Source organism: Neoarius graeffei, chromosome 11 (assembly GCF_027579695.1).
Source record: "Neoarius graeffei isolate fNeoGra1 chromosome 11, fNeoGra1.pri, whole genome shotgun sequence".
Classification (NCBI taxonomy): domain Eukaryota; kingdom Metazoa; phylum Chordata; class Actinopteri; order Siluriformes; family Ariidae; genus Neoarius; species Neoarius graeffei.
Window position 1 is genome coordinate 51760083 of NC_083579.1, and position 27198 is coordinate 51787280.

Consider the following 27198-nt stretch of genomic DNA (forward strand, 5'->3'; position numbering starts at 1 on the left):
ACATCTCAAAAAAAGTTGGGACGGGGCAATAAGAGGCTGGAAAAGTTAAAGGTACAAAAAAGGAACAGCTGGAGGACCAAATTGCAACTCATTAGGTCAATTGGCAATAGGTCATTAACATGACTGGGTATAAAAAGAGCATCTTGGAGTGGCAGCGGCTCTCAGAAGTAAAGACGGGAAGAGGATCACCAATCCCCCTAATTCTGTGCCGACAAATAGTGGAGCAATATCAGAAAGGAGTTCGACAGTGTAAAATTGCAAAGAGTTTGAACATATCATCATCTACAGTGCATGATATCATCAAAAGATTCAGAGAATCTGGAAGAATCTCTGTGCGTAAGGGTCAAGGCCGGAAAACCATACTGGGTGCCCGTGATCTTCGGGCCCTTAGACGGCACTGCATCACATACAGGCATGCTTCTGTATTGGAAATCACAAAATGGGCTCAGGAATATTTCCAGAGAACATTATCTGTGAACATAATTCACCATGCCATCCGCCATTGCCAGCTAAAACTCTATAGTTCAAAGAAGAAGCCGTATCTAAACATGATCCAGAAGCACAGACGTCTTCTCTGGGCCAAAGCTCATTTAAAATGGACTGTGGCAAGGTGGAAAACTGTTCTGTGGTCAGACGAATCAAAATTTGAAGTTCTTTCTGGAAATCAGGGACGCCGTGTCATTTGGACTAAAGAGGAGAAGGACGACCCAAGTTGTCATCAGCGCTCAGTTCAGAAGCCTGCATCTCTGATGGTACGGGGTTGCATTAGTGCGTGTGGCATGGGCAGCTTACACATCTGGAAAGACACCATCAATGCTGAAAGGTATATCCAGGTTCTAAAGCAACATATGCTCCCATCCAGACGATGTCTCTTTCAGGGAAGACCTTGCGTTTTCCAACATGACAATGCCAAACCACATACTGCATCAATTACAGCATCATGGCTGTGTAGAAGAAGGGTCCGGGTACTGAACTGGCCAGCCTGCAGTCCAGATCTTTCACCCATAGAAAACATTTGGCGCATCATAAAACGGAAGATATGACAAAAAAGACCTAAGACAGTTGAGCAACTAGAATCCTACATTAGACAAGAATGGGTTAACATTCCTATCCCTAAACTTGAGCAACTTGTCTCCTCAGTCCCCAGACGTTTACAGACTGTTTTAAAGAGAAAAGGGGATGTCTCACAGTGGTAAACATGGGCTTGTCCCAACTTTTTTTTTTTTTGAGATGTGTTGTTGTCATGAAATTTAAACTCACCTAATTTTTCTCTTTAAATGATACATTTTCTCAGTTTAAACATTTGATATGTCATCTATGTTCTATTCTGAATAAAATATGGAATTTTGAAACTTCCACATCATTGCATTCCGTTTTTATTTACAATTTGTACTTTGTCCCAACTTTTTTGGAATCGGGGTTGTAAGAAATAAGTTAGTTCCTGTTTTCACCTTTCCATTATAGCAGCTATAAACAGTCATTCCCTCACCAGCCTCTCTTATTTTCTCTCTGCTAGACTTTTTTCCATGTTGGAAAACTTACTGAGTGTTACAAAACACCCAACTGTTACACTACAAGTCTCCGAAGACACCCAGGACTCCTATAAATGTTAAATAAGCGTGTCCTTACAAATGCTTCATAATTAAAATGATGAACCATTTTTCTTTGGTAAATAAGAGCATGTATTTTTAAGGTGTTAAGTCTTGTAGTACTACGTGAAGGATCTGCCATACAAATCCATGTGAATTAGCTGTTACTGGAGCAGCAATAAAGTATTAGAACAAGTAGATTAGTATTAACCTGTGATTTGCCGGCATTATTGTCAGAGCTGCTGTTAAGAAAATACATCAGCAACTTCAGACCAGTCAGATTCAGGAATTCTGCACTTAGTGTTTAAGAAGCACAAGCTTGGATTTACTACCAAATATCTAATCACCAGTTAAATTATTGCAGATTTGTAGATTTATCACAAAAAGTACTGCACATGTTCATATCACGGAGGTTTTCTTTAAATGATGTGGTTCATAAAGATGCTGTAAAGTAAGAACACAATAATGAATTCCTCCCCCCGAGTGACGCATCCACAGCCTGTCATATACTTATTATATTTGTCCTTAATTTCTGGATTGAACCTGCTTTACCTGGTCTTTCACAGGTCCATGGTTCATTGGGGAGGTGATTGATGGACACAATGGAGCTTGCTTTGCTTTCGGTGTGTTTGTGGATGGACATTTTCTTCAGGGCAGTCTGACTTATGTTGTGGGTGTGATGCAGGTAAGATTTTGACTTGTGAAAAGACAACCAAGTAAGAGGGTTAAAAGTGTGTGTGTGTGGGGGGGGTGGGGGGGTGGGGGGCAGGGATTTATAATACAACATTTTTGTAATATTGTAATATAATGGTCTTGTATCTATTGACATTGGAAAATACCTGCGTACTTTTGAATCTCGTGATCACACACGGAACTTTTGATCTTAATAACTACAACCTTATTGATGAACATAAACAATATTGTTATAGGAAATCGTATTTTATTAGGTCAGCTGAACTGTGGAACACTTTGCCATCTTACATTAAATCCCTTGATTCATTATCCATGTTTAAATTTCGCCTTCTTGATAGTTATCAATCAAAACGAGTAACCTGTAATCCCCCACGTTAGCATCTAATGAAAATGTAATAATACTGCTTGATTCATATTCTTCATTATATACACTTGTGTTCAGAATAATAGCAGTCCAACACGACTAACCAGATCAATCACTGTTTTTGGTGGAAATTCTATTACTACATGACAAATAATTTACCAGTAGGTGTAGTAGAGTCATAGAAAACCAACAGACCCAACATTCATGATATGCATGCTCCTGAGCAGAGGTGGAAAAACCCGGGTGCAGAAAGTAAAAACCCTGCCACATTTTTGCTCCAGCCAATTCAATGAACCAGCTGATCCTAATTACCACATCCCCTAAGCCAGGTTGATGAGCTAATTGGTGAAATCACCTGTGTTGAGAGCACAGGCAGAAGGAAAACCTAAGCAGGACTTTGTCAATCCAGTTTTTCCACCTCTGCTCCGGAGTCTGTGTAATCGAATAATTAAGTGAAAGGGACGTGTTCAAAATAATAGCAGTGTGGAGTTTAATTAGTGAGATCATTCATTCTGTGAAAAAACAGGTGTCAATCAGGTGGCCCTGATTTAAAGATGAAGCCAGCACATGTTGTACATGCATTTCTCTCTGAAAACCTGAGAAACATGGGTCATTCCAGACATTGTTCAGAAGAACAGCGTGCTTTGATTAAAATGTTGATTGGAGAGGTAAAACGTATACTGTAAAGAAGTGCAGAAAATGATGGGCTGCTCAGCTAAAATGATCTCCAGTGCTTTAAAGGAACAGTCCACCGTACTTCCATAATGAAATATGCTCTTATCTGAATTGAGACGAGCTGCTCCGTACCTGTCCGAGCTTTGCGCGACCTCCCAGTCAGTCAGACGCAGTCAGACGCGCGGTCACTCCTGTTAGCAATGTAGCTAGGCTCAGTATGGCCAACGGTATTTTTTGGGGCTGTAGTTAGATGCGACCAAACTCTTCCGCGTTTTTCCTGTTTACATAGGTTTATATGACCAGTGAGATGAAACAAGTTCAGTTACACAAATTTGAAACGTAGCGATTTTCTATGCTATGGAAAGTCCGCACTATAATGACAGGCGTATTAACACCTTCTGCGCGCTTCGGCAGCGCATTGATATCCGAGCTCCGTATCAATGCACTGCCGAAGCGCGCAGAAGGTGTTAGTACGCCTGTCATTATAGTGCGGACTTTCCATAGCATAGAAAATCGCTACGTTTCAAATTTGTGTAACTGAACTTGTTTCATCTCACTGGTCATATAAACCTATGTAAACAGGAAAAACGCGGAAGAGTTTGGTCGCATCTAACTACAGCCCCAAAAAATACCATTGGCCATACTGAGCCTAGCTACATTGCTAACAGGAGTGACAGCGCGTCTGACTGACTGGGAGGTCGCGCAAAGCTCGGACAGGTACGGAGCAGCTCGTCTCAATTCAGGTAAGAGCATATTTCATTATGGAAGTACGGTGGACTGTTCCTTTAAAATGGACAGCAAAACCAGAGAGATATGGAAGAAAACAGAAGACTACCATTCGAATGGATCGAAGAATAGCCAGAATGGCAAAGACTCAGCCAATGATCAGCTCCAGGGTGATCAAAGACAGTCTGAAGTTACCTGTGAGTACTGTGACAATTAGAAGATGCCTGTGTGAAGCTAATCTATCAGCAAGAAGCTCCCGCAAAGTTCCACTGTTAAAAAAAAAAGACGTGCTGAAGAGGATACAGTTTTCCAAAGAACACATCGACTGGCCTAAAGAGAAATGGAAAAACATTTTGTGGACTGATGAAAGTAAAATTGTTCTTTTTGGGTCCAAGAGCCGCAGACAGTTTTTCAGACGACCCCCAAACACTGAATTCAAGCCACAGTACACTCTGAAGACAGTGAAGCATGGTGGTGCAAGCATCATGATATGGGGATGTTTCTCTTACTGTGGTGTTGGGCCCATTTATCGCATACCAGGAATCATGGATCAGTTTGCATATATCAAAATACTTGAAGAGGTCATGTTGCCTTATGCTGAAGAGGAAATGCCCTTGAAATGGGTGTTTCAACAAGACAACGACCCCAAACACACCAGTAAGCGAGCAGCATCAGGGTTCAAGACCAACAAAATGAAAGTTATGGAGTGGCCAGCCCAATCCCCGGACCTTAATCCGATAGAAAACTTGTGGGGTGACATCAAAAATGCTGTTTCTGAGGCAAAACCAAGAAATGCAGAGGAATTGTGGAATGTTGTCAAATCATCCTGGGCTGGAATACTTGTTCACAGGTGCCAGAAGTTCTCAGAAACCGTGGTTATACAACTAAATATTAGTTTAGTGATTCACAGGAATACTAAATCCTTAAGATTTTTTCAGTTTATACAGTAAATATTTGGAGTTTGTAATGAAAAATGCAGACACTGCTATTTTTTTTTAACAGCCCAATGTTCATTTTTCTTCATTTTCTGTAAAGTAATTAAAATATTGATACATTTTTCTTCATGTTTTGATGTAGAATATAATGTGCAGTGTTCCTAATGCATGAAAATAAAAATTATTATAAGGATTTTGAGCTTTACTCACGTTTTTAAACACACTGCTATTATTTTGAACACAACTGTAGTTCACTCATTGACTTCATTAAATTTTTAGTATCTGGTTTTGAATAGATAGTGGTGTTCCTTTTTTATGTCTATCTATTTGCCCCCCTCTTTTTTTTTTTTTTTTGTCCTCTAGTGCAGATATTGTGCCACGTGTCTGACTTAAATTTTTGTGTAGCTTATATTTATTCAACATGTCAGCTCAATTGTTTTTTTTTTTTTAAAGATATTTTTTTGGGCTTTTTGCACCTTTATTGGATAGGACAGTGTAGAGACAGGAAATGAGCGGGAGAGAGACGGGAAGGGATCGGGAAATGACCTCGGGCCGGAATCGAACCCGGGTCGCCCGCATTCATGGTATGGCGCCTTAACCACCTGAGCCATGACGCCCCCAGCTCAATTGTTTTTAAATTATTTATTAAATTATTTTTAAATGTTTGCTGTTATTGTGGTGTAATCTTTTGTTTTAGCATGTAGGGCAACTGGGACGCAAATCCTGTTCCTTTCTCCTGCCACATTTAGTTTGTTTTTATAATTAGTAATTTTTTGATCTGCGAGAATGTGGCAAACTCCATAAACTAAACTAAATTTGGTGACGTTCTCACATTTCCAGTAGCTGTTAATAAAATATCTGCTTGGATTTAAAAAAAAAAAAAAAAGTTTCCATATGGCCCCAGGCTTTGTAGGTGGGACAAAAAAAACTAATTATCTGGCCTAACAACATTTAAACAGTCAGTCTTGTTGGCAGTGAATTCAGAAAGCTCCCCTCGCATTCGTATTCAGGTCTTCTAGCTGAGGCAGTGTGTGTACGCATGTGTATTTGGGGTGTAGCTTAGTTGGAAGAGAAAAGCTGCATTTGTTTGCATTTTTATTCACTTTTATCCTGATCAGGGTCACAGTGGATCTCAGGAACATTGGCTGGGACACCAGTCCATTGCAAGTCACTATGGACACAAACTCATTCACCTGCAGGCATGTTTTGGGAGGTCGGAGGAAACTGGAGAACCCAGAGGAAACCCATGCAGACACTATATATGCCCAGAAACTCCACAGAGCTCAGAATCAAGCCGGGGACCCTGTTCAAAGCTGTGAGGTGGCAAAGCTACCTGCTGTGTTGTGCAGGTTTTTTTTTTTTTTTTTTTTTAATTTTCAAAACACCTAGCTTTAACTATCTTCCATCAGATTTTCTGACCGTACTTCAGTGTTGTTAGAGTAGACTTCCCCTCAGGTTTATATAGCAAGCCTTGTAGGGCACATAAAGGTTGTAGTGTCTCACTACCATCTTATTTGAGGATGGGCTGCTACGTTTTAAGTTTTAAATGTTTCTGCTTAAGGGCGGCACGATGGTATAGTGGTTAGCGCTGTCACCTCACAGCAAGACGGTTCTGGGTTCGAGCCCAGCGGCCGACAGGGGCCTTTCTGTGTGGAGTTTGCATGTTCTCCCCGTGTCTGCGTGGGTTTCCTCTGGGTGCTCCAGTTTTCCCCCCCACAGTCCAAAGACATGCAGGTTAGGCTAATTGGTGGCTCTGAATTGACTGAGAGTGTGAATGGTTGTCTGTCTGTGTCAGCCCTGCGATAACCTGGCGACTTGTCCAGGGTGTACCCCGCGTCTCGCCCATAGTCAGCTGGGATAGGCTCCAGCTTGCCCGTGACCCTGTACAGGATAAGCAGCTACGGATAATGGATGGGTGTTTGAACAGGAAAAATGCTAAAGGACGGGGTACTCCATGGACATGGTTTAGAATCCATACTTTAAGAGACTCATTCAAAAACTAAACAATCTCATGCATTTTGTTTTTCTTTATGGACATCTACAGCTGATTTTCTTCAACATGCCTCTGACATGCTACCTCTGCTGGAGTCTGCACCAGCGCTGCAGCGGCTGCTCCTTCCGCTCTCACTTCTGCAGGCTGGGATTCCGCTGGAGGACTCTGGCTGTACACGTGGTCATGCTGCTTCTCTTCATCTGGCAGGCATACTCCTGCTACTTCCTGTTGGAGACCTATGGCCTGTTGGCTTTCGTCCTGTCTCCGGTGCGTACCTGGGCTCTGCTGATGGGTCTGCTGCTCATCTGCAAGGTCTGGAGGGGACCAGTTCCAAATCTCACTAACAAGAGCAACTCGCGGCTATGACGGCAAAACTGACCAGTTTTTCAGACACGGTTTTAAATATTTTACTGTTCTACTCGTTTGAGTGCCAAATTCTTCCCTCTTTATCTTTCTTTCTATACGATCCCAACATTATGGATTTCTTGATCTCCTAATACGAAAGCTGGAGAGATGATGTACTGCTTAAGCAAGGGCATGTTGGGCCATTTACTTTAACACTGATCTTGGGCCACCTCCTTTTTCAGTAGATTACACTGAAATATTCCAGCAATTCATCAGTGAAACTTGTGAATTGCCTTAGCCATGCTCAACTGCCAGACTAAAAGACATGATCAGTTAGATAGAATACAGATTTGTGAACGAGCACTGAGACTCTTTGACCTGCATTAGTGAAAGACAATGACTTGCAATATAATTTATTTCATTAAGAGAGCAATAGGTTAAAAAAAAAAATCTTGACGGTAGCAAGTTTGGTCCTGTAACTTGGACAAATGGATGTGCAATATAATATTGAGGTTGTTAAAGCCTTCCAAAGTCTGTTTCTTCACCTGCCTTCCTGTATCAAATACAAATGGATTATTCAGAATGAACAGATATGTTCTAAAACATGTACAAATACAGACACAAATAGGAGAACCACTATTATAATAATTTTTTTTTTTTTAATTTGGTAAAGAAAGGTTCGTATGGCATCCAGTTGAGACTAGAGGCGTGCATGAGGACTGGGATCCCAGGAACAGGTCATACATGCGGGAGGTTTTCAGTTTCATATTCATTCATTTGTTCTTAGTAGCTGGTCAGAGCTGCAGTGGTTTAGGTTCGGCTTCTACAAAACAATAGACCAACTAAATTCATTAGAAAATGTTGTGGGCAGGTACAAAGAAAGATAATACCTGTGTGAACGGGAGTAAAAAGTGATGTACTGCTATTTCTCTGGGGGTTTTTTTAAAGATTTTTTTGGGGCTTTTTTTTTCACCTTTATTGGATAGGACAGTGTAGAGACAGGAAATGAGCTGGAGAGAGAGATGGGGAAATGACCTCGGGTCGGAATCGAACCCGGGTCCCTGGATTTATGGTATGGCGCCTTAGTCGACTGAGCCATGGCACCCCTGCTATTTCTCTGGTTTAAAAAGAAAAAGGGGGAGAGGACCCTTGCAATTTAGACCACGTCCACTTAAAAATCCCAATACAGCTACAAAAGTTTGGACCATCCATCCATTATCTGTAGCTGCTGATCCTGTGCAGGGTCGCAGGCAAGCTGGAGCCTATCCCAGCTGACCATGGGCGAGCGGCGGGGTACACCCTGGACAAGTCACCAGGTCATCCAGGGCTGACACACTGAGACAAACAACCATTCACACTCAGTCAATTGAGAGCCACCAGTTAACCGAACCTGCATGTCTTTGGGGGAAACCAGAGCACCCGGAGGAAACCCACGCAGACACAGGGAGAACATGCAAACTCCACACAGAAGGGCCCCTGGGCTCGAACCCAGAACCTTCTTGCTGTAAGGCGACAGTGCTAACCAGTGCTAACCACTACACCACCGTGCCGCCAAGTTTGGAACAGTGAACAGATAAACATAATGGATTATGTTAACGATATCTCTGAATACAGAAACTTAATGTGTAACATTGACAGTTTGACATGCTCTTGTGGTTTCTGCTTTGATCAAATTTCACCACCAGTTATGCAGGCTCATCAGAACATGATAATTGTTTGCTTTGTCTGTGTGGTGAGTCACAATTTGTGGAGGATTGTATAGAGTAACCTCATGAGATTTTCTTTTATACTAAACTAACAAAGGAAATACAGGCTTCTGTAGAGGTGGTACAAATGCCTGAGCTGTATATTAGACATAGTACAACACTATGCTCACTGAACACTTTATTAGGAACACTGTACTAATACTGGGCAGGGCCTCCCTTTGTTCTCAAAACAGAAAAAAAAAATTCTTCGTGGCGTGGATTCCACAAGCTGTTCGAAAAATTCCTTTGAGATTTTGGTCCAGTGACATGACTGCCTCACACAGTTCCTGCAGTTTTTTCATGTTCCTGTTCTACCACATACCAAAGGTGTTCTATTTTATTCAGATCTGGTCAGTGGAAAGGCCACTGAAGAACAATGACTTCCTTGTCATGCTCATGAAACCAGTTTAAGATGACTTGCTTTGTGACATGGTGTATTGTCATGCTGGAAGTAGCCATTGGAAGATGGGTAGATTGTGGCCATGAAGATAGGCACATAGCTGTGACATTCAAGTGATGTCTGATTGGTATTAACGCGTTCAAAGTGTGCCAAGAAAACATTCCCCACATCACACCACCACCAGCCTGGACTGCTGACACAAGGCAGATTGGATCTATGCTGTTGGTACCAAATTCTGACACTACCATCCGTGTGCCTCAGCAGAAACTGATTCATCAAACCAGGTGACGTTTTTTCAGTCTTCAGCTGTCCAGTTTTGTGAGCTTGTGCCCATTGTAGCCTCAGCTTTCTGTTCTTAACTGACCAAAGGGGAACCTAGTGTACTGTTCTGTTGTTTTAGTCCAACTGCCCTGAGGTTTGACATGATGTGAATTTTTGAGATGCTTTTATGCTCATCAGTTGTAGAGTAGTTATCTGTGTTACTGTAGCCTTTCTGTCCGCTCAAACCTGTCTGGCCATTCCCTGTTGACCTTTTGATTCAACAAGGTGTTTCCATCTGCAGAACTACTGATCACTGGATGTTTTTTTTTCTTTATTGTACCATACTGACCAAACGCCAGAGACTATTGTGCATGAAGATCCAAGATGATCAGTAGTTATATATTTAAAAAAAAAAAAACCTCAAACCAGCTGATTTGGTACTAACAATCATGCCACGGTCAAAATCACTGAGATCATATTTTCCCCCCCAGTCTGATGGTTGATGTGAACATTACCCAAATCTGCATGATTTTATGATTGTACTGCTGCCATACAATTGGCTTATTAGATATTGCATGAATGAGTAGGTGTACACATGTTCCTATTAAAGTGCCCAGTAACGAGAGTATATGCTTTGCTTTTTGTCTTACGCTGACAAGACACCACTGTTTTTAGTAAATAAGCATGAGGATAAACTGTATGTAGGATAGTTTTGTTGGAGGAAATGACAATCGTGTGTGTGTGTATACACACTGTGGCTCATTAACGTGTAGACTCACTGAAATTCCAAGGATTCATTAAGCTTCTCATTCTGCACTTCAGCTGGATACGATAAACATAGATTGCAAACTAGGGAAACAATCCAAGTAACACAATCATTCAATACACTGATCATGTTGCACAGTACAGAATGAACTACAGGTACAGAGAATTAGTGTTCATGTTGAATGTTTTACCGTGTAATCCACATTTTTTTTGTCAATCTACTTTTATATTGATGCTGTGATAAATTTGCTGTGGGTTTTTTTTTTTTAATTATCTGTAGGTCAGCTAAGGTCTCTTAGGAATGTAAAGACTTCAGCACTTAGCTGCTCGAGATGATCCGTCAACAATGTGAAGGGTTTTAAATGGTTTCTTTTTTGATTTTGGGTTCATTCAGACCAATGAGTAACTCAGTATTTGTTAATTTACGGTTGTGATGAAGACATTACTTGAAAAAGAGATTTAAAATACTTTTATTTTATGCATATTGATTTTATTGGTTTTTAATAGTGTTGTGTTTGCCCATTTTCTTGTATGTAGTACAACTCAAGTTCCTGGAATGCTGAAGATTGCTGCTCAACTAGTGGAAACTTAATTACGCACTGATGGGTGAGCAAGTCGTAGTGCTCATTCATCAATCAGAATGCAAAAGACAACTTAAAGATTATTTGTCCTTAGAAAATTTGCCTTTCTGACAAAATAAAAAAAATTTAAAAAAAAATGAATGCACGTGTTTGTTTGTTTTTTTAAATACCTTCCAATTTTACTTCATATTTCATTTAATATACTTACAGCCTTACCGCTGTAAGTATATTACAGTGGTGGGCAAAAGTTTACATACCCCAACAGAATGTTTTGTTTCTTGGCTATTTCTAAGAGAAATTGAATGATAATACACAAAAACCTTTATTTCACTTGTGGTTAATGGTTGGCTGAAGCCATTTATTGTCAAGAAAATGTCAACTCTTTTTAAACCATTATGACAAAAAAAAAAAACTACACAAATGACCCTGATCAAAAGTTTACATACCCCAATTCTTAATACTGTGTATTTCCTCCTTTAACATCAATTACAGCTTTTAGTCTTTTGTGATAGTTGTCAAGGAGTCTCTTTATCTTTTCAGATGGTAAAGCTGCCCATTCTTCTTGGCAAAAAGCCTCCAGTTCCTGTAAAGTCTGGGGCTGTCTTGCATGGACTGCACGTTTGAGGTCTCCCCAGAGTGGCTCAATAATGTTGAGGTCAGGAGACTGAGATGGCCACTCTAAGACCTTCACTTTATGCTGTTGTAGCCACTGACAAGTTGATTTGGCCTTGTGTTTTGGATCATTGTCGTGCTGGAATGTCCAAGTTCGTCCTATGCGCAGCTTCCGGGCTGAGGCGTGTAGATTTTCCTCCAGTATTTTTTGATAAGTGACTGCATTCATCCTGCCATCAACTCTTACCAAATTTCCAGTGCCTTTGTAGTTCACACATCCCCAAAACATCAGAGATCCACCACCATGTTTCACTGTGGGAATGGTGTACTTTTCATCATAGGCCTTGTTGATTCCTCGCCAGATGTAGCGTTTAGTGTTGTGCCCAAAAAGTTCAATTTTGGTCTCATCACTCCACACAACTTTTTGCCAGAAGGTTTGGGGTGTGTCTCTGTGCAGTCTGGCATATCGTAGACTGGCTTCTTTGTGGCATTTGCGTAGAAGGGGCTTTCTTCTGGCAACTCTCCCATGCAGCCCATTTCTTCTCAAGAGTCTCCTAATTGTACTCTTTGAAACATCCACATCAATTTGTTTCAGAGAATCTCGAAGTTCACCAGATGTTATTTGGGGCTGCTTCTTTACATCACGCACAATTCTTCTAGCAGTGGTGGGTGAAATTTTTCTTGGTCTACCTGAACGGGCTTTGGTGTCTACAGAGCCCCTGACTTTCCACTTCTTGATTATTGTTTGAACAGTGCTGACTGACATTTTTAATTGCTTTGATATTTTCTTATATCCCTTCCCTGATTTTATAAAGTTCAACTACCTTTTCACGCAGGTCCTTTGACAATTCCTTTGATTTTCCCATGGCTCAATCTCAAAGATGACGCGCAGCACTGGATGAGGGATAAGGCTGCTGGGCCATAGAAGGTTCACGCTGCATGCTGCACGCTACACGCGTGTAAAGAAAAGTGGACAAACGTAGCATGACTTGCTCTGGGCCATAGAACGGCGTTCACGTTGCACGCTGCACACTTCACGCGTGAAGCGTGAAATGAACATGCACACTTTTTTCTAGGCGTGAAGATGGAAATTCCAGTCAATGCATGCGGTCACCGCCGCGCCAGCCAATCAGAACGGGTCTAGGGAGATAACTCTATGCTTTCAGGGGAAAACTTCAGAAAAAATATAATTGAATGGTATAATTGAAAAATAGTTCTTCATCGGGATTGTCAAGCAGATTATAGAATGTTCGGTGAAATTCACCACGGGTTTCTCTCAGAAGGAAGTGTTCTCGGCTCCAAATTCTGTTCCTTTTTCTCTTCCTCTGTCTCAGTAAAAGCAGAATGAGGCAATCGTCGTCATCCGAAGAGTCCATATTGTTGGTTACTCGGTCAAAGTAGAACAGACGCAACACGTGAACATCCAAGCATGAAGTTTAATGGCCCAGGGTCCGGTTCTTCACGTGAACGTGTAGCGTGCAGCGTGAACCTTCTATGGCCCAGCAGCCTAAAAGGTTCTCTCAAAAGTCCAGCAACTTACTGACTTATTTTCACCCACTAATTAGAAGAAAACAGATCACAGGTGAAGGTAGTTGCCTTTAATTGCCATTCAGTCCTGTTTGTCATTGTGTACAGGTTTTCAGGCCAATTCACAGGGGTATGTAAACTTTTGATCATAGTCATTTAGGTAGTTTTCAAAGAGTAAACGCAGTAAGGAATGCAATAAATAGCTTCAGCCAACCATTAACCACAAGTGAAATAAAGGTTTTTGTGTATCATCATTCAATTTCTCTTAGAAATAGGCAAGAAACGAAACATTCTGTTGGGGTATGTAAACTTTTGCCCACCACTGTATGTGTTTGATTAAAAAAAAAAGGCACCGGTTATATACACTTTCAAAAAAGGTGTATAGTTTAAAATATTTCTGGTAAATATCACGAAGCAAGTCATTGGATGGTAAATGCTATAATTCTACAGTTAATAAAATAAAAGCTACCTTTCAAAAATAAACAGCCTTTTACTGGGATCCAGGGGGGGAAAAAAAACAGCAATGTTTCTCAGGATGATGAGTAATCAGCTTTAATTTTTAAAAAAAGGAAAAATAATTATTAGTGGCATGTTATCCAGGCAAAACAGCTCAGTTGCCCTGTAAGTAGATATGAGAATTCATGTGAATTGCATTCAAGACAGCAATCACCACCACCCATCATGAAAATATTAAAAATAAATGTTAATATACCTTTCAGTGTTGTTTAGGCACATATCACATTTATAGAAGTGCAGGAATTACTGACTTAAAATAACATTTCCTATACACCTGTATACTATACTATACTGTACTCTATTATAGAAATTACAACTGAAAAACACCACAGTGCTCTTTGTGGGGGAGGAGGGAACAGCACCCTCTGCTGGTGAGATGTGGCTCACTCTGCTATTTTAACAATTTGCTTCCCAACGTTGCCTCCGGTCATCATGGAGCAAAAGGCCACTGCAGTAAAAGTTGCACACGTTATTATTCAAATGTAATCTTCACAAAGTAAATATGATAATCAGATCTGATCTGGATCTTACCGCCCATGTTTTCTATTCCATTTGCGACAGTTTCTAAGACCTGAGGTAAAATTAAACAGAAATTAATTTCTTCAGCACGTACACATACTTGTGCGTGTAAATATTTGCCGGGAATAAATTTTGCTGGACAAAGTAAGCCTTCTTACTTTAATTTGGCCAGTCTTTACCCACTGACTCAGCAGCTCCAGTCCTTCTTTATGTTTATCCATGTAATTCAGAACCATAAATCTGTCCCTAAATGTAAATGAAGCAAAAACAGTTCAGGTCGCTGAAAAATGGAGCAGGCACCAAAATTGGTTTGAATTATGAATACCCGTCTTATGATCTTTACAAAATGTTGCTCTTGCTCAGGTGACACTGAAAGATATTACTTGTTTCAATATTTTTTTAAAAAATTAAAAGCTGGAATACTAGTTAGTGGCTATTCGGTGCGTGAGAAACCATTAGCCGGTGTGTACGGTACCTGGTGATATTTTTGCGGCGCAGAGCCTCTTGAGTCTCCTTGCTCAGCGGAGGTGGGTAGGGTACATCTTTATTGTACTGAGAGATCTGCCCACACAGGATCACATGGCTGCCGCTGTTCATCTACAATAAAGCTTGGAGATAAGTAAAAACTCATCAGAAAAAAAAAAAAAAATACTCCTGGTGTGAGAAAATGGACGTACATTTAGTACACACTTTATTAGCTATATATCCTATATGTTGAACTAACAACAAGTTGTAATCTTCATATTTAAACTGCAAACAGCCTCAGTGCTTTTGATGTTCACAATACTTGTGGACTCAAAAGGGGAATCAGTTCTCTTTCTGGACATTTTAGCATTGATGAACCATCAATACTGACTCGTGCTTCATTCCATACAGCTAAAAACTGTGAGTCATATGAGTGGTTGGGGTACATAAGATACATGCATACATTACGTATCACTCACATACTATACACTAATAGTATTGTTTCTATCAGTGATACAATATTATTATTACTGCTGCCTAACAACTTCAAAGCTCTATAGCATAACTGCTAGTGTCACAGCAGCTCTATTAGATTAACGGTCATGATTCTGATCTTCTTGTGGGATCACACAACCACACGGAAAGCCATTTGAGCTGTGCTTGTTATGCAACAGAAAACTGGAGCTTTGTATCTACAGCAACTCGAGTTCTTCATTTATAAAGCAAAATGTGAAGTGGATTAAGACCACGTTCTTTTCACAGTGCACAAATCAAGTGGACCACAAAATGAACCACAAACCATCTGTATTTGGTACATTTCACTTGTGGGTCACTTTAAAGGGGTCCGAGTCACGGGCGATTGCTCTAAGACAACGAGGGAGGCTCAGCCTCCTCTAAAAATGACGAACATCGTGTAGGATGAATTGCGCTAGGCTTATGTTATAGCTGACCTTATAACATTGCTCAACCCAACTACAGTGCGAAATCATTCCGTTATAACTTTCCCCAGTTTGCCTAATGTGTGCGTGAGTTTTTCCCCCTCGTGACAGCGCGATGCAGTCCAGCCTCAGTGGACTTCAATGGCATTTGGGAGCTATGCGCTTTTCAATCTCAAAATGCAAGACGGTTATTGGACAAATACTGCGAAAACGCCCGCCCACCGGACTCCCAGCCTCACAGTGGGAGGGACATGGCAAAGCTTTCCGCGAGGAGACTGGTGATTGGTGAAAGTGGCCGGATATTTTCTTTGATTGACAGCTCGTTTCAAATATAGACAGGCAGCGGTGAATTTCAGTTCAGTCCCATGCGGATTCGCAAATGCTGTGGTGTATTGTAAGAGCTCAGCTTACATTTCAATTTCATTCATTACATACGGTTTCTACCAGCTTTTTTAGTTTGTATATATTTTCATTGTAAATAAAGTGTAAATATAGTGTTGTCAAGTTTGCTATCTTAGTTCCAGAAATTTTGTTTATTTGAGTGACTGAACTTGAACTTGAGGGGGCTAGTCAGCTAGCAAGAAAAGCTGCGCACGGATGCCAAGCATTGCTGATTTAATTTTGGCGAAGCCATTTGCCAGTCTTCCTTTCGAGGAAAAAATTAAAATTAAAGAGCAGGGTAGACCAATGCCTCAAATTGACTTGGTGAAAAAGGTAGGGAATAATACTCGTTCCTTTCAGCTCTCCTGGTACGAGAAAGTGAATTGGCTAACAGCAAGTGACCCACATCAACAACAGTAAATAGGCTACTTTAGTAATATGTCATGGATGGACCAAAAATATAGAATCTATTTAAAATGTTTATGCTGAGTATATTATATTGGAATATATGTTTTTCTGGATATGAATTAAACACAGCTACAATTTGGAAAACATTTTTAAACAAAAACACAGCCGAGAACATTTCACACTACAGACCTGGATTAAAAGTGAAGGGTTATCAAAATTGCCAATAAAACATTTCTCAGTCAAAATAAGTAAAATATAGGGAAAGTGTCATTGAATGAAATGTGTGGCACCCAGCTCTATGTTTGGCTCCCCAAGGTCAGTGCTTGTGCCTATTCCAGAACACTCTGCTGTTACTGCTGAGGTTCCTGACAAAGAGCTGCTTTCAATAATGATCAATTTTTAAACAACATGCCACAATTTTAAAATATAAAATGTTAAAATATACCCCTCCCCCCCACCATCATGTATTATGGACAGTAGGCTAATGGGCCAAAAGAACCTGCTATTTCACAGTTTGTGACCCTGCCAACAATCAGCCAGATCAGAGGCAAGAGTATGGGCAAAATTGATGTGTTTTTTCTTTTAAAATCTGGAAATATCGTAACCGACCAGCCTCCCCGGTTTGAAAGACTACCAGCCGCCACTGGTCCGAGTTAATTTGTTTTGGTCATATAGGAGCAAAAAGGCTCATCAATATGAAACCACTCGGATCACTGAAACGGACCAAGTGTGCAAAACACCCTGAATATATCTAGCTTATATTAAAAGCATCACACAGATGCTGTGAAGATGCACTACGGCCAAATGTATGTGAACACCCCTCCAAATTATCGGGTTTCAGCTACATCCATTGCTACCAGATGCACACAATCAAACACAGTCATGCAATTTCAATACACAAACATTAGCTCAGTAACTAATACAAAAGAGCTCAGTAACATTAAATGAGTCACTGTCTTCGGATGCTACCTTTTCTACAACTCTGTTCATGAAAATTCTGCCCTACTAGATCTGCCCCAGGTAGCACAATCACCTATCCTCTATTTCATCGCTAACTACAGAGCTCCAAACTGCTTTTGGAAGCAACATCAGCACAAGAACTGTGCACAGGAGCTTCATGAAATAGCTTTCCATTGCCAAGCAGCTGCACACAAGCTGAAGTTTACTTATTAAAAGCACACCACCACTGGACTCTGGAGCAGAGGGAACAGGTTCTCTAGAGTAATGAATCATGCTTCACTGTCTGGGTTAGGTGGATACCACGAGAATGCTACGAACTGGATTGCATAGTGCCAACAGTAAAAATTGGTGGAGGAGGAATAATGGTCTGGGGCTATTTTTCAGTGTTTGTGCTTCATGTTTCAGTGAAGAGTAAAGTTAATGCGATAGCATACAAAGACATTTTAGACAAATTTATGGCAACAGTTTGACGAAGACCCTTTCCTGTTCCATCATGACATACCCCTTTGCACAAAGCAAAGTCCATAAATACATCGGTTTGACGAGTTTGGGTGTGGATGAACTCCAGTGGTCTGCACAAAGCGCTGACCCGAACTCCACTGAACACCTATGGGATGAAGTGGAACAGTGTTTCCCCTACCATTTTATTGGGGGGCGCCCCCCACCAACAGGACCCTGTGCTCCTCCAAAAGTCCCCCCACCCTATAGAGGGCTGCCGCGTGACGTCACCGTACCGCGTGATTTTGTTAGGGCGCCATATTGGAAGACCAAGTACATACATACAAACAATACAAAACAAACTACGAGCGAGAGTGAAGTGATATTACAGCTGTTGTGAAGTGACATGATGGCTGATAATTCTGGTTATGCGAGTACATTACCAGCTGCAGAAAGGGCACGGTATGTGGAGAAACTGGCTGTGATAGATGGGTTTGACCCATATGATAAGACTCGGGGCAAGGGAGAATGGAAGCATAAGGATCTTTGAATTATTTGGACATGAGGAAAAACTATATTTAAAAATCCAAAGAGGGATGGAGGGAGGAAAATTAAAACAAAAGAAAGAAATGAAATATATAACGTAAAATGTGATAAAATTAAGGATGTTTTTATTCAGTAAACATTTAAAAAAAAATGTTCTACAACACTCTAGCCTAGTGACTTACCAGTAACAAAATGGTCTGAACATATTCTGTACTGCTGTAGACTTGAAGTATTCAGATCAGCTCTGCATAAAGCAGCTAAATACTCTCTCTGTCTCCTGGCAGAAAGCTCCTTGGTTTGCTCCCCTTGTGTCTCAATCACAGCTGGTATTCTGTAGAAAGACTTCTTTTCACCTTTCCCATCAGCTTTGTTAGAACACCCTAACACAGCACAAAAGTTTACCATTGTAGGTTTTTGATGAATCAAGTGCCTTGTGGGTTCACATACCGCGCGCTGCCGTTATTTCCCCCTAATCACGAGTTTGTTGGTCTTCCAATATGGCGCAGGGTTTGTTTACTTCCAGTTTCGGGTGACATCAGTGCAAGGGGTCTATATATTTTTTTTAAGGTCGGGGGGGGGGGGGGGGGGGGGGGGGATGACAACAAAGGGAGTGCGTTCTATTGTAAAAATTTTTCTAATTATTGCTCCAAAATAAATATAAAGACTTAAATATGACTCCCTTAACTGTTTATTCAGGTCCAAATTCTTTATAATAGAAGCTGCGAGGCGGGGTCCTGCAGGTGACCATCCTCATCCAGTAAACACTCACCCCCCCAAAAAAAACAGTAAACTTAGGGTAAACACTGAACATTGATTATGAGCCAGGTCTTCTTGTATATCAATGCCCAACCTCACAAATTTTCTTTTGATTGAATGGGCACACATTCGCTAATTAAAATAATAATTAAAAAAAATTCTTGTCCAAAAGAGTGCAGGCTGTTACAGGGATCCAACTCTATATTAATGCCCTTAGTTTTGGAAAGGGATGTTGAGCAAACATATAGGTATGGTGATCAGGTGTCCACAAACTTTTGGCCAGTTAGTGTATTTTGTGTATGTTTATAAAGAAATACCATATGTGAATTAATGAATTTGGCTCTTCATACATAATGGATAAGGGATAGTTTACACCCTCTCATTATTGAATAATTAAAACTATGTTCTCCCAAAGTCCTCCAAAGTAAAGAAACACTTCATGTTACACTCTAGTGTTGGCCTTATGACGTAACGTTTGAGGAATAATTTGACTCCATCATTTATTTGCGGGCAATGATAAACCGTGAAGGCACAATATTCTAGGTTGAACTGTGTATTAAGCACGAGGTATTCTGTTGAACATTTCATATTTATCCCTATCAGAAATCATTTTTATGCTACTATGGCCAAAACATCTGTAGTTTAAATGAATGACAACTTGGTGGGTTGAAAATCACTGAACATGGTCTCAAATAAATAATTAGTCTATTCCACACGCTAAAAACGATTTGCCTCATTCAAACATGGCAAGCAGATTTAGCAGGCCAATGTTTCAGTAAGTGACACAGCCAATGGATATTGTCCTTTATTATTATTATTTAAAACCAACTCCCAGTGACTGCGACCACTGGTCACACTGACACCCCCCCCTCCCCCCCAAAAAGCCACAATTTAAAAAAAAAAAGTACAAAATACGCAAACCTTTACATTTGTTTTGGTGTCTGATTTGAAAAAAAGTGGTTGATATCAGGACGAAACCCATAAGGATAATATTCTCAAGCCAGAACAGTCTGATAAATGCTGCACTGTATTGTAATTGGTCATCTGTTATTGAATTAACCCTAGCTAATAGTTCTGTAGCAGTATTACTTTTTGAAATAAATTTATATTTTATACTATAATATTCAGCATATTTGTAAAATAATCCAACTGATTTGTCAAAATCAAAAAACTTTTTTGTGAACTTACTCATGGATTTAACATGCAAGTTGCGGTTCAGCATTCTTGCTGAATAAGCATCGCAGACAATGAATCTTTCATCAAAAGAAGAAGTTAGACAGCGACAAAAACGTCAGATGGTTGAGTTCTGAATAACTGTGGGGTCAAAAATGTGTAGTTTACACAGATACAGTAGACGATTAGACACTTGCAGTATATAACAGGTACATAAAGAAACGGCATGAATATGGAATGTAAGGAAAATCCAGGCTTACCTGTGATATGACCGTGTCACTAATAGGACCTCCAACATTGTCAAAGTAGACGTCTACTCCGTTGGGACAACTGTCCTTCAGTGCTGCCGAGATGTCCCCCTTCTTATAATTCACAGCTGCTGTGAAACCAAGCTGCGACACCAGGATCTGGCATTTCTCATCTGAGCCACAGATCCCAACCACTCTCTCACAGCCATCCAATCTGCTAATCTTAAAGCACAACACGACATTCAGACAACACCTCAGCAGATTAACACGTTAAATAGGGCAAGAGCGTGGAGATTACCTGTCCAGCAAGTGACCCACAAGCTCCAGATGCTCCACTGATCACCATGGTCTGTCCAGCCCCACGAATCACATGTCCTTTCTCTCTCACACCGAGCAGAGCAGTGAGTCCGGGCATGCCTACTGCACCCAGTACATACGACAAGTGGCCGTCAACCATCCTGGGGTCAACCTACCAGAAAAAAAAAAAAAGATGCAAATGTGTCATGCAATCTCACATGCAACATGCACGTCTCCTAATGCATGTACTGACACTAAGGAATACCTTCTGTACACAGTTACCATCAATCACATCATGGGTTTGCCAACGCCAGTTGAAGGAGGTGACAATGTCACCGATGGCCAGTTGTGCGTTCTTGCTGGCCTCCACTACACCAACCCCACCGCCATCGATACACTCCTCCAACCTCCATGGCAGCACATAATCAACACCCGTATCCTCATTCATGCGACAACGCTGGACACATGAACAAAATCAGCTTCAGTTACTGTAGGATGTAAGCCCGGCTTTAGGAGCCCAGTTCATAATTTTCCTCCGACACAATCATCAGAATAAACCATGTTAAATTACACTCAAATATTAGGGATACTGTCAATCATTTTAGATCACTGATCAACTCTATCGTTACTCACACACGCAAACAAGTGTGACATTTTAATTTTCTTTTACCAAATATTGTGATGCATATCAAATATTTAAAACAAATACGGTATATATTTTGCGATACAGATGGTCAATGCATTTGGTGACTCGTTAAATCCCTTTCGCAAACTGATTTCAAAAAGAACCCACTGGCAAATCTAGCTACTTTTTTGATCGGATGTTAGTGACTATCTGACTACTGTATGTCTCTCCAGCTCACATCACATTCGCTTGTTATGCGTGTTGAGAGCACGGGTTTGGTCACCTCACCAGCAGCGCGTTGTGGTTGCTAACGACCAAAATACTGATCACTGCAGTTTGTCCCATTTCCATACATTGTTTTAAACTCCATTCTTGACTATATTTACAAGCAATAAAAGGGAGTTATTCCATCCGTAACCGTTTCCATCATGTCTACTTATCAACTGCTTACAACCACTGCTTCTCTTTGTATGCGTTCTTGACAGACACGATAGCATTTTGCATTAAAAAAAATAATAATAATAAACTCCATTTTGTAAATCCAGCAAAAGTTTGTGGACACCTGGGCAGCACAACCATATATGAGCTCACATAATTGTTGCCACAAAGGTGGAAGCACACAATTGTCCAGAATGTCTTAGACTACGTTCAGACTGCACCCTGAAACGACCCATATCCGATTTTTTTTGCCCATATGCGACCTGTATCCGATTTGTTATTGACAATCTGAACGACACAGATCCGATTTCTTCACATGCGACCCAGGCCGCTTGGATATGTGGTCCTAATCCCGATGCATATCCGTTATTTTCACATGCGACTGCAGTCTGACCGGACAGGTCGCATTCATGCGACCTACATGTCATCAACAAGAGACAAACGTCACTATTCTGCGTTGGCTAATCCCGCCTCTTTGGTGGAAAACAACAACAATATTTGTACAGTTTTCAGAATTTAAATAGACTTCTATAGAATTGATCAAGCTAATGGTGGATTTGGTAGGGACCTGGATGTTAAATCATCCTGTATTACAAAATAAGATTGTTCTGGAAATTTCCAGTAATTTGACACCTTCGGTCTCATTAGTCTGCTGCCCACATTAATCAGATTATTGTGCGAGTTCCGCCGCCGCCACAAAAACCACATCGCCAGGTCTCGCCTCATCTCCATGCTTTACTTGCAAACTTGAAGAGTGTGCTTTTTTTTTGTTTACATATTACATAGATGTGCTTATTACGTGTCAATTTGCACATGCGGGACACTTTTGGGTCGTTTTCCGTTCATATTGGAGATCGCATACAAGTCTCATATAATTGGTAATGTGAACGGCCTAACAAAAAAAATCGGATTTCACAACAAATCGGATATGGGTCGTTTCAGGTTGCAGTCTGAACGTAGTGTTAGTTTGCTGCAGCATTATGCTTTCCCTTCCCTGGAACCAAGGGGCCCCAAACATGTTCCAGCATGACAGTGCCTTTTATATGTCTATGAAGACATGATTTGTCAGTACTGAAGGGGAAGAACTTGAGTGGTCAGCACACAGCCCTGTCCTCAGGGCTCCCTAAAGCCAGAGCTAAATTATGAAAAGAGGTGTGTCTTCCCCCCGACTACACAGTCAAATTAACTTACTGAATGATATTATCATGGCTACAGACAAAAAGCACAAAGTTAAATAATAATAACTTTATTAAACTTGACTTGCAATTAACAGTCAGAGATGATTGAAATTGAAAAACTCAAGGATATAAATAATTTACAAAATTTAGTAAATAAATTTATATATTTATTTAGCAAAATAAGTAAATTTATGAAACAGTCCCATTTTCTAATTCAAGAAGGCAAGTAGCTGTTCTTAAAACGTTTGGTTCTGCACTTGAACAAAGGTAGCTTTCTCGGATCTCTGAGTTCATACTTGTGATTTTTACGTTCAGGTAGCAAATCATACAGTTTACTAACAGTACCAAAATTAGCTTTATAAAAGGATTTACACAGAGATCCTCTACGATCAAATAACGTTGGCAGATTTAGTACAGAAAGACGCTCATCATACGACAGGTGTGGATGTATGACACGAACAGCACGACGTTGGATATCTTCCACATGATCCTTTAGCTTACAGGTCAGCGATGAATGCCATACAGGACAGGCTTACTCCAGGACTGGACGAATGAAATAGCAATATACTGTTCGAAGATCACACAGTGGTACACCACTACGTCTCAAAATTCGTAGGGCATACAGACGTTTGTTATGTGTGTTGCGAGCACGGGTTTGGTCACCTCACAGTATACCTAACAGTATGTGCAAATGCATGTCTAGTCTGTCAAGGGACTGTTGCACCAATTAAGGAAATCAATGTCAGACATTATGAAACAAAATCATGGGCATTTAAAAAAGAAAAAAAGAGGATTTTTCAGAGGGCAATTTCAGAGGGCACCAAAAGAAACTGAAGCCACTGAAATCTATCCTGGCAGATGCAAACAGAGTGCAGAATATTACTAGAGCTAATAAACAGAGATGCTTCCAACCACTAAACATGGAAAACCTTTTGTGAATTTTTGAAAGAAAAAGCAGTCAGCCAATGTCACATTTCCAAAAAGGTAAGCATGACTTAATTTTACTGATCATCATCTTGCGGGTCACGATTACAGCTGTCAGGTTATTCCCTGCGGCAGTTATTCCACTAAAGTGTTAAACATATGGCCCTTTTCCACTACCCTTTTTCAGCTCACTTCAGCTCACTTCAGCCCGACACGGCTCGCGTTTCGACTACCTCAGAGCAGCACGACTCGGCTCGCTTCAGCCCTACTCAGCACCCAAAACTCGCACGGTTTTGGAGTGGGGCTGAAGCGAGCCAAACCGAGCCGAGTGGGGCTAGGGGCGTGAGGAGACACTCCCCTGTGCACTGATTGGTGAGGAGGAGTGTCCTCACACGCCCACACACGCCCCGCGAGCACGCTGGGATCTGTAAACACCGTAAACCTGGAAGAATTACGAATTACGAGAATTTCTGAAGCCTTATGTGCCTCGCCTCATCTATACGCTCTTGCCAGTATCTGTTGGCGTTGTCGGTGACAACAAGCCACAGCACCAAGACCAGCAACACTAACGACTCCATGTCCTCCATGTTTATTGTTTACTATCTGGGTCGTGAGACTACCGCTTAAAAGATCACTGATGTCACTGTTTGTGCCGCCTAACGACATCACGTGACGTCCACCCACTTTCACTAACTCCACCCAATGTGTCCACCCACTTCCAGCCAGCACGGTTCAGCGCGGTTGTAGTCGAAATGCAACTCCAACAGCCCCGCTCAGCCCGACTCAGCCCAACTCAGCCGCGTTGGGAGTGGAAAAGCGGCAATACAGTACTACACGGAAGTTTTAGGCATCCTTTTTTTTTTTTAATTTGTTATAGATTTTAAATTTTATGACCTTTACATTATCGAGTCAGTATAAAAAAACAGTTTAGATTTCCAAACATCAGTTTTCCAGTACAAAATTCTATGTTAGACACAAATGTTTGTAGGTCAGTAAAGAAAGCAGCATAGTACATAAGAGGCACTTTTCAAACAAGCAAACAAACAAAAAGCATGATGAAGGCTGCTGGGTTTTGCTAAAAACATAAAGTGTGACGGTCAAAGTCTCTAGAAGAACCGAGGCTGGTTCTGGAAGATGCTCAATAAAACCTACAGCTCATTTCTGTATAAAACTGGACACGTTGTACCGGAGACTACTATTTTTTAAGCAAAGGGTCAGCACACCAAATACTGACTTGCAGTAAATAATATTTCAAGAGCAGTGAACAATATTTATTACTGTTTACGGTTCTTGAAAGTTTTTTTTTTTATGTAGACACATTTCATTATTTATTTTTGAAGGAATCTTTACAAAATTTCTTTGCATGGGCCTAATTGTTATTTATTTATATTATATATCAGCAGCTACAATTATCGACAGTCCATAATTGACACCATTTCAGATTTACCAATAAAAAGCAATTTTACAAAGGTGAGTTTCAGTTACAACAGTTATTACTAGTTCATTAATCAACTGGAAGACCTCCTTCACCCTTTGATCTTGTCATCTGATTACCCGAGATGGAATTTTATTTATTTATTTTTTTTAGCAGGATCAGCAATTTGAGGAAAACCCGGATGTTATCACTGCAGGTAAGCATGGTAGAAAGCTCACGGACATGATTTTACTCATCAACTTCACTGATATTTCATATCCTTGTCGAAACCTACATTGTTTCTTACTCTTTCATTTGACAGTCGCCATTTTGTATCTAAACGCACGTTTGAGAAGTCATGTGAGGTGTCGATAATAGTGATCACTTTCACCGGTGTCCACCATTATCGACACCCTGTAGAATTAAGTGACATTTACAGCTGTGATGTACTGATCTTTGTGTAACATTGTTGAAGTAGATTAAGTACTTAAAAAAAATTTAAATTAATAATAATAATAATAATAATAATAATAATAATAAAAGTGGGGCGGCACGGTGGTGTAGTGGTTAGCGCTGTCGCCTCACAGCAAGAAGGTCCGGGTTCGAGCCCCGTGGCCGGCGAGGGCCTTTCTGTGTGGAGTTTGCATGTTCTCCCCGTGTCCGCGTGGGTTTCCTCCGGGTGCTCCGGTTTCCCCCACAGTCCAAAGACATGCAGGTTAGGTTAACTGGTGACTCTAAATTGACCGTAGGTGTGAGTGTGAATGGTTGTCTGTGTCTATGTGTCAGCCCTGTGATGACCTGGCGACTTGTCCAGGGTGTACCCCGCCTTTCGCCCGTAGTCAGCTGGGATAGGCTCCAGCTCGCCTGCGACCCTGTAGAACAGGATAAAGCGGCTACAGATAATGAGATGAGATGAGATAATGAGATGAGATATGTGGGCTTGTCTGTTTTCATGTTGTAAATGTATTTTTAATTTGTATAGATGATTACTAAATAATATTTTGGTTACCAGCCCTGTGTAATTTGGCCTCCTTTCTTTAACAAACAACAATTCATACACTTGATTAAGTGTCATTATGAATAAACTTAAAGAGGTCTGTTCTCACCATGTAGGGGTCAACAGACAGATACAGTGTCCTGGTGAGGATTTCTCCCTGTTTCAGCTCAGTTGATAAACTCTTCTCCTCCGCACGGAAGTTATCAGGAGATGGATGGCCGTTTTCCCCTTTGCACAAACAAAATAAAGTGTTTAAGTTATTTATATAATTATTAATTATATTTACATAAATACTTAAAGTACTTCAGAATATAGAAATAAGATTTGCTAACCTGGCCGAGAGGACAAAACAACTCTTTGCACTGTTAACATCTTAATGATAAAAAATAAGTCACTTAGCAAAGCAAACTGCTACACAAGGTCAACAAGACATTTACAAATCTTTGGCCTCGCTTCAGTACAATAACAGCGGCTCACCGTTTGTGTCCCAAACCGCCGTCTCTGCTAAATAAAGTAACGCTGCTAATGTTGGTGTGCTAATTTGGCACACTATTTAGTATGAAATCACGCGGTTTGGAACTCGGCCTGCAGTACAAACACTCAGAAATGTAATGCCGACGCCATGTCCCGTTTAAATGAGCAGGAAAAACAGCAAGTCATACTACACAGGATGTTTCATGTAGATACACAGTGCGTATGCGTGCTATTTAATACAATAATATAGTGTTTAGTGTGTAGAAGCGAGATAAAACCAGCCCAAACAAAG

General features: G+C 40.7%; 2 protein-coding genes across 7 annotated transcripts in view; one reads left to right on the forward strand and one right to left on the reverse strand.

Annotated features, from left to right (window-relative positions):
- The window catches only part of tmem62 (transmembrane protein 62), a 33599-nt gene extending 22414 nt beyond the window's left edge, over window positions 1-11185 (forward strand). Inside the window, exons 13-14 of one of the 2 annotated variants that reach the window (XM_060934146.1) lie at window positions 2156-2274; window positions 11029-11185. In XM_060934146.1, the coding sequence (XP_060790129.1) occupies window positions 2156-2274; window positions 11029-11094 (185 nt within the window). In that variant the 3' untranslated portion in view covers window positions 11095-11185. Of the gene's footprint in view, window positions 1-2155; window positions 2275-7026 lie in introns of both variants that reach the window. The other variant, XM_060934145.1, reaches the window with a different exon arrangement.
- A 2562-nt stretch (window positions 11186-13747) lies between these two features.
- Window positions 13748-27178, reverse strand: ptgr2 (prostaglandin reductase 2). Of its 5 annotated transcripts, XM_060934147.1 has the most exons (10): window positions 26910-27176; window positions 26765-26804; window positions 26542-26660; window positions 21122-21313; window positions 20858-21028; window positions 20572-20781; window positions 14722-14843; window positions 14405-14492; window positions 14259-14298; window positions 13748-14175 (listed from the first exon to the last, which is right to left on the reverse strand). In XM_060934147.1, the coding sequence occupies exons 2-10, from the start codon at window positions 26802-26804 to the stop codon at window positions 14111-14113; spliced, it is 1047 nt and encodes a 348-aa protein (XP_060790130.1). In that variant the 5' UTR covers window positions 26910-27176; the 3' UTR covers window positions 13748-14110. The 5 variants fall into 5 exon arrangements, with proteins under 5 accessions (XP_060790130.1, XP_060790131.1, XP_060790134.1 ...); XM_060934148.1 differs by lacking the exon at window positions 26765-26804; XM_060934151.1 differs by lacking the exons at window positions 26542-26660; window positions 26765-26804; window positions 26910-27176 and having other exon boundaries at window positions 21139-21224.
- Between the last annotated feature and the right edge of the window lie 20 nt (window positions 27179-27198).

What these genes read in the sequence shown, in the direction of transcription:
- ptgr2 (XM_060934147.1), bottom strand. Translation starts at nt 26,804, where the DNA reads ATGTTAACAGTGCAAAGAGTTGTTTTGTCCTCTCGGCCAG. An exon ending in TGTTTTGTCCTCTCGGCCAG is followed by an intron (nt 26,661 to 26,764) that starts GTTAGCAAATCT and finishes GTTTGTGCAAAG; the next exon opens with GGGAAAACGGCCATCCATCT. An exon ending in CGCCGCAAAAATATCACCAG is followed by an intron (nt 14,493 to 14,721) that starts GTACCGTACACA and finishes ATTTACATTTAG; the next exon opens with GGACAGATTTATGGTTCTGA.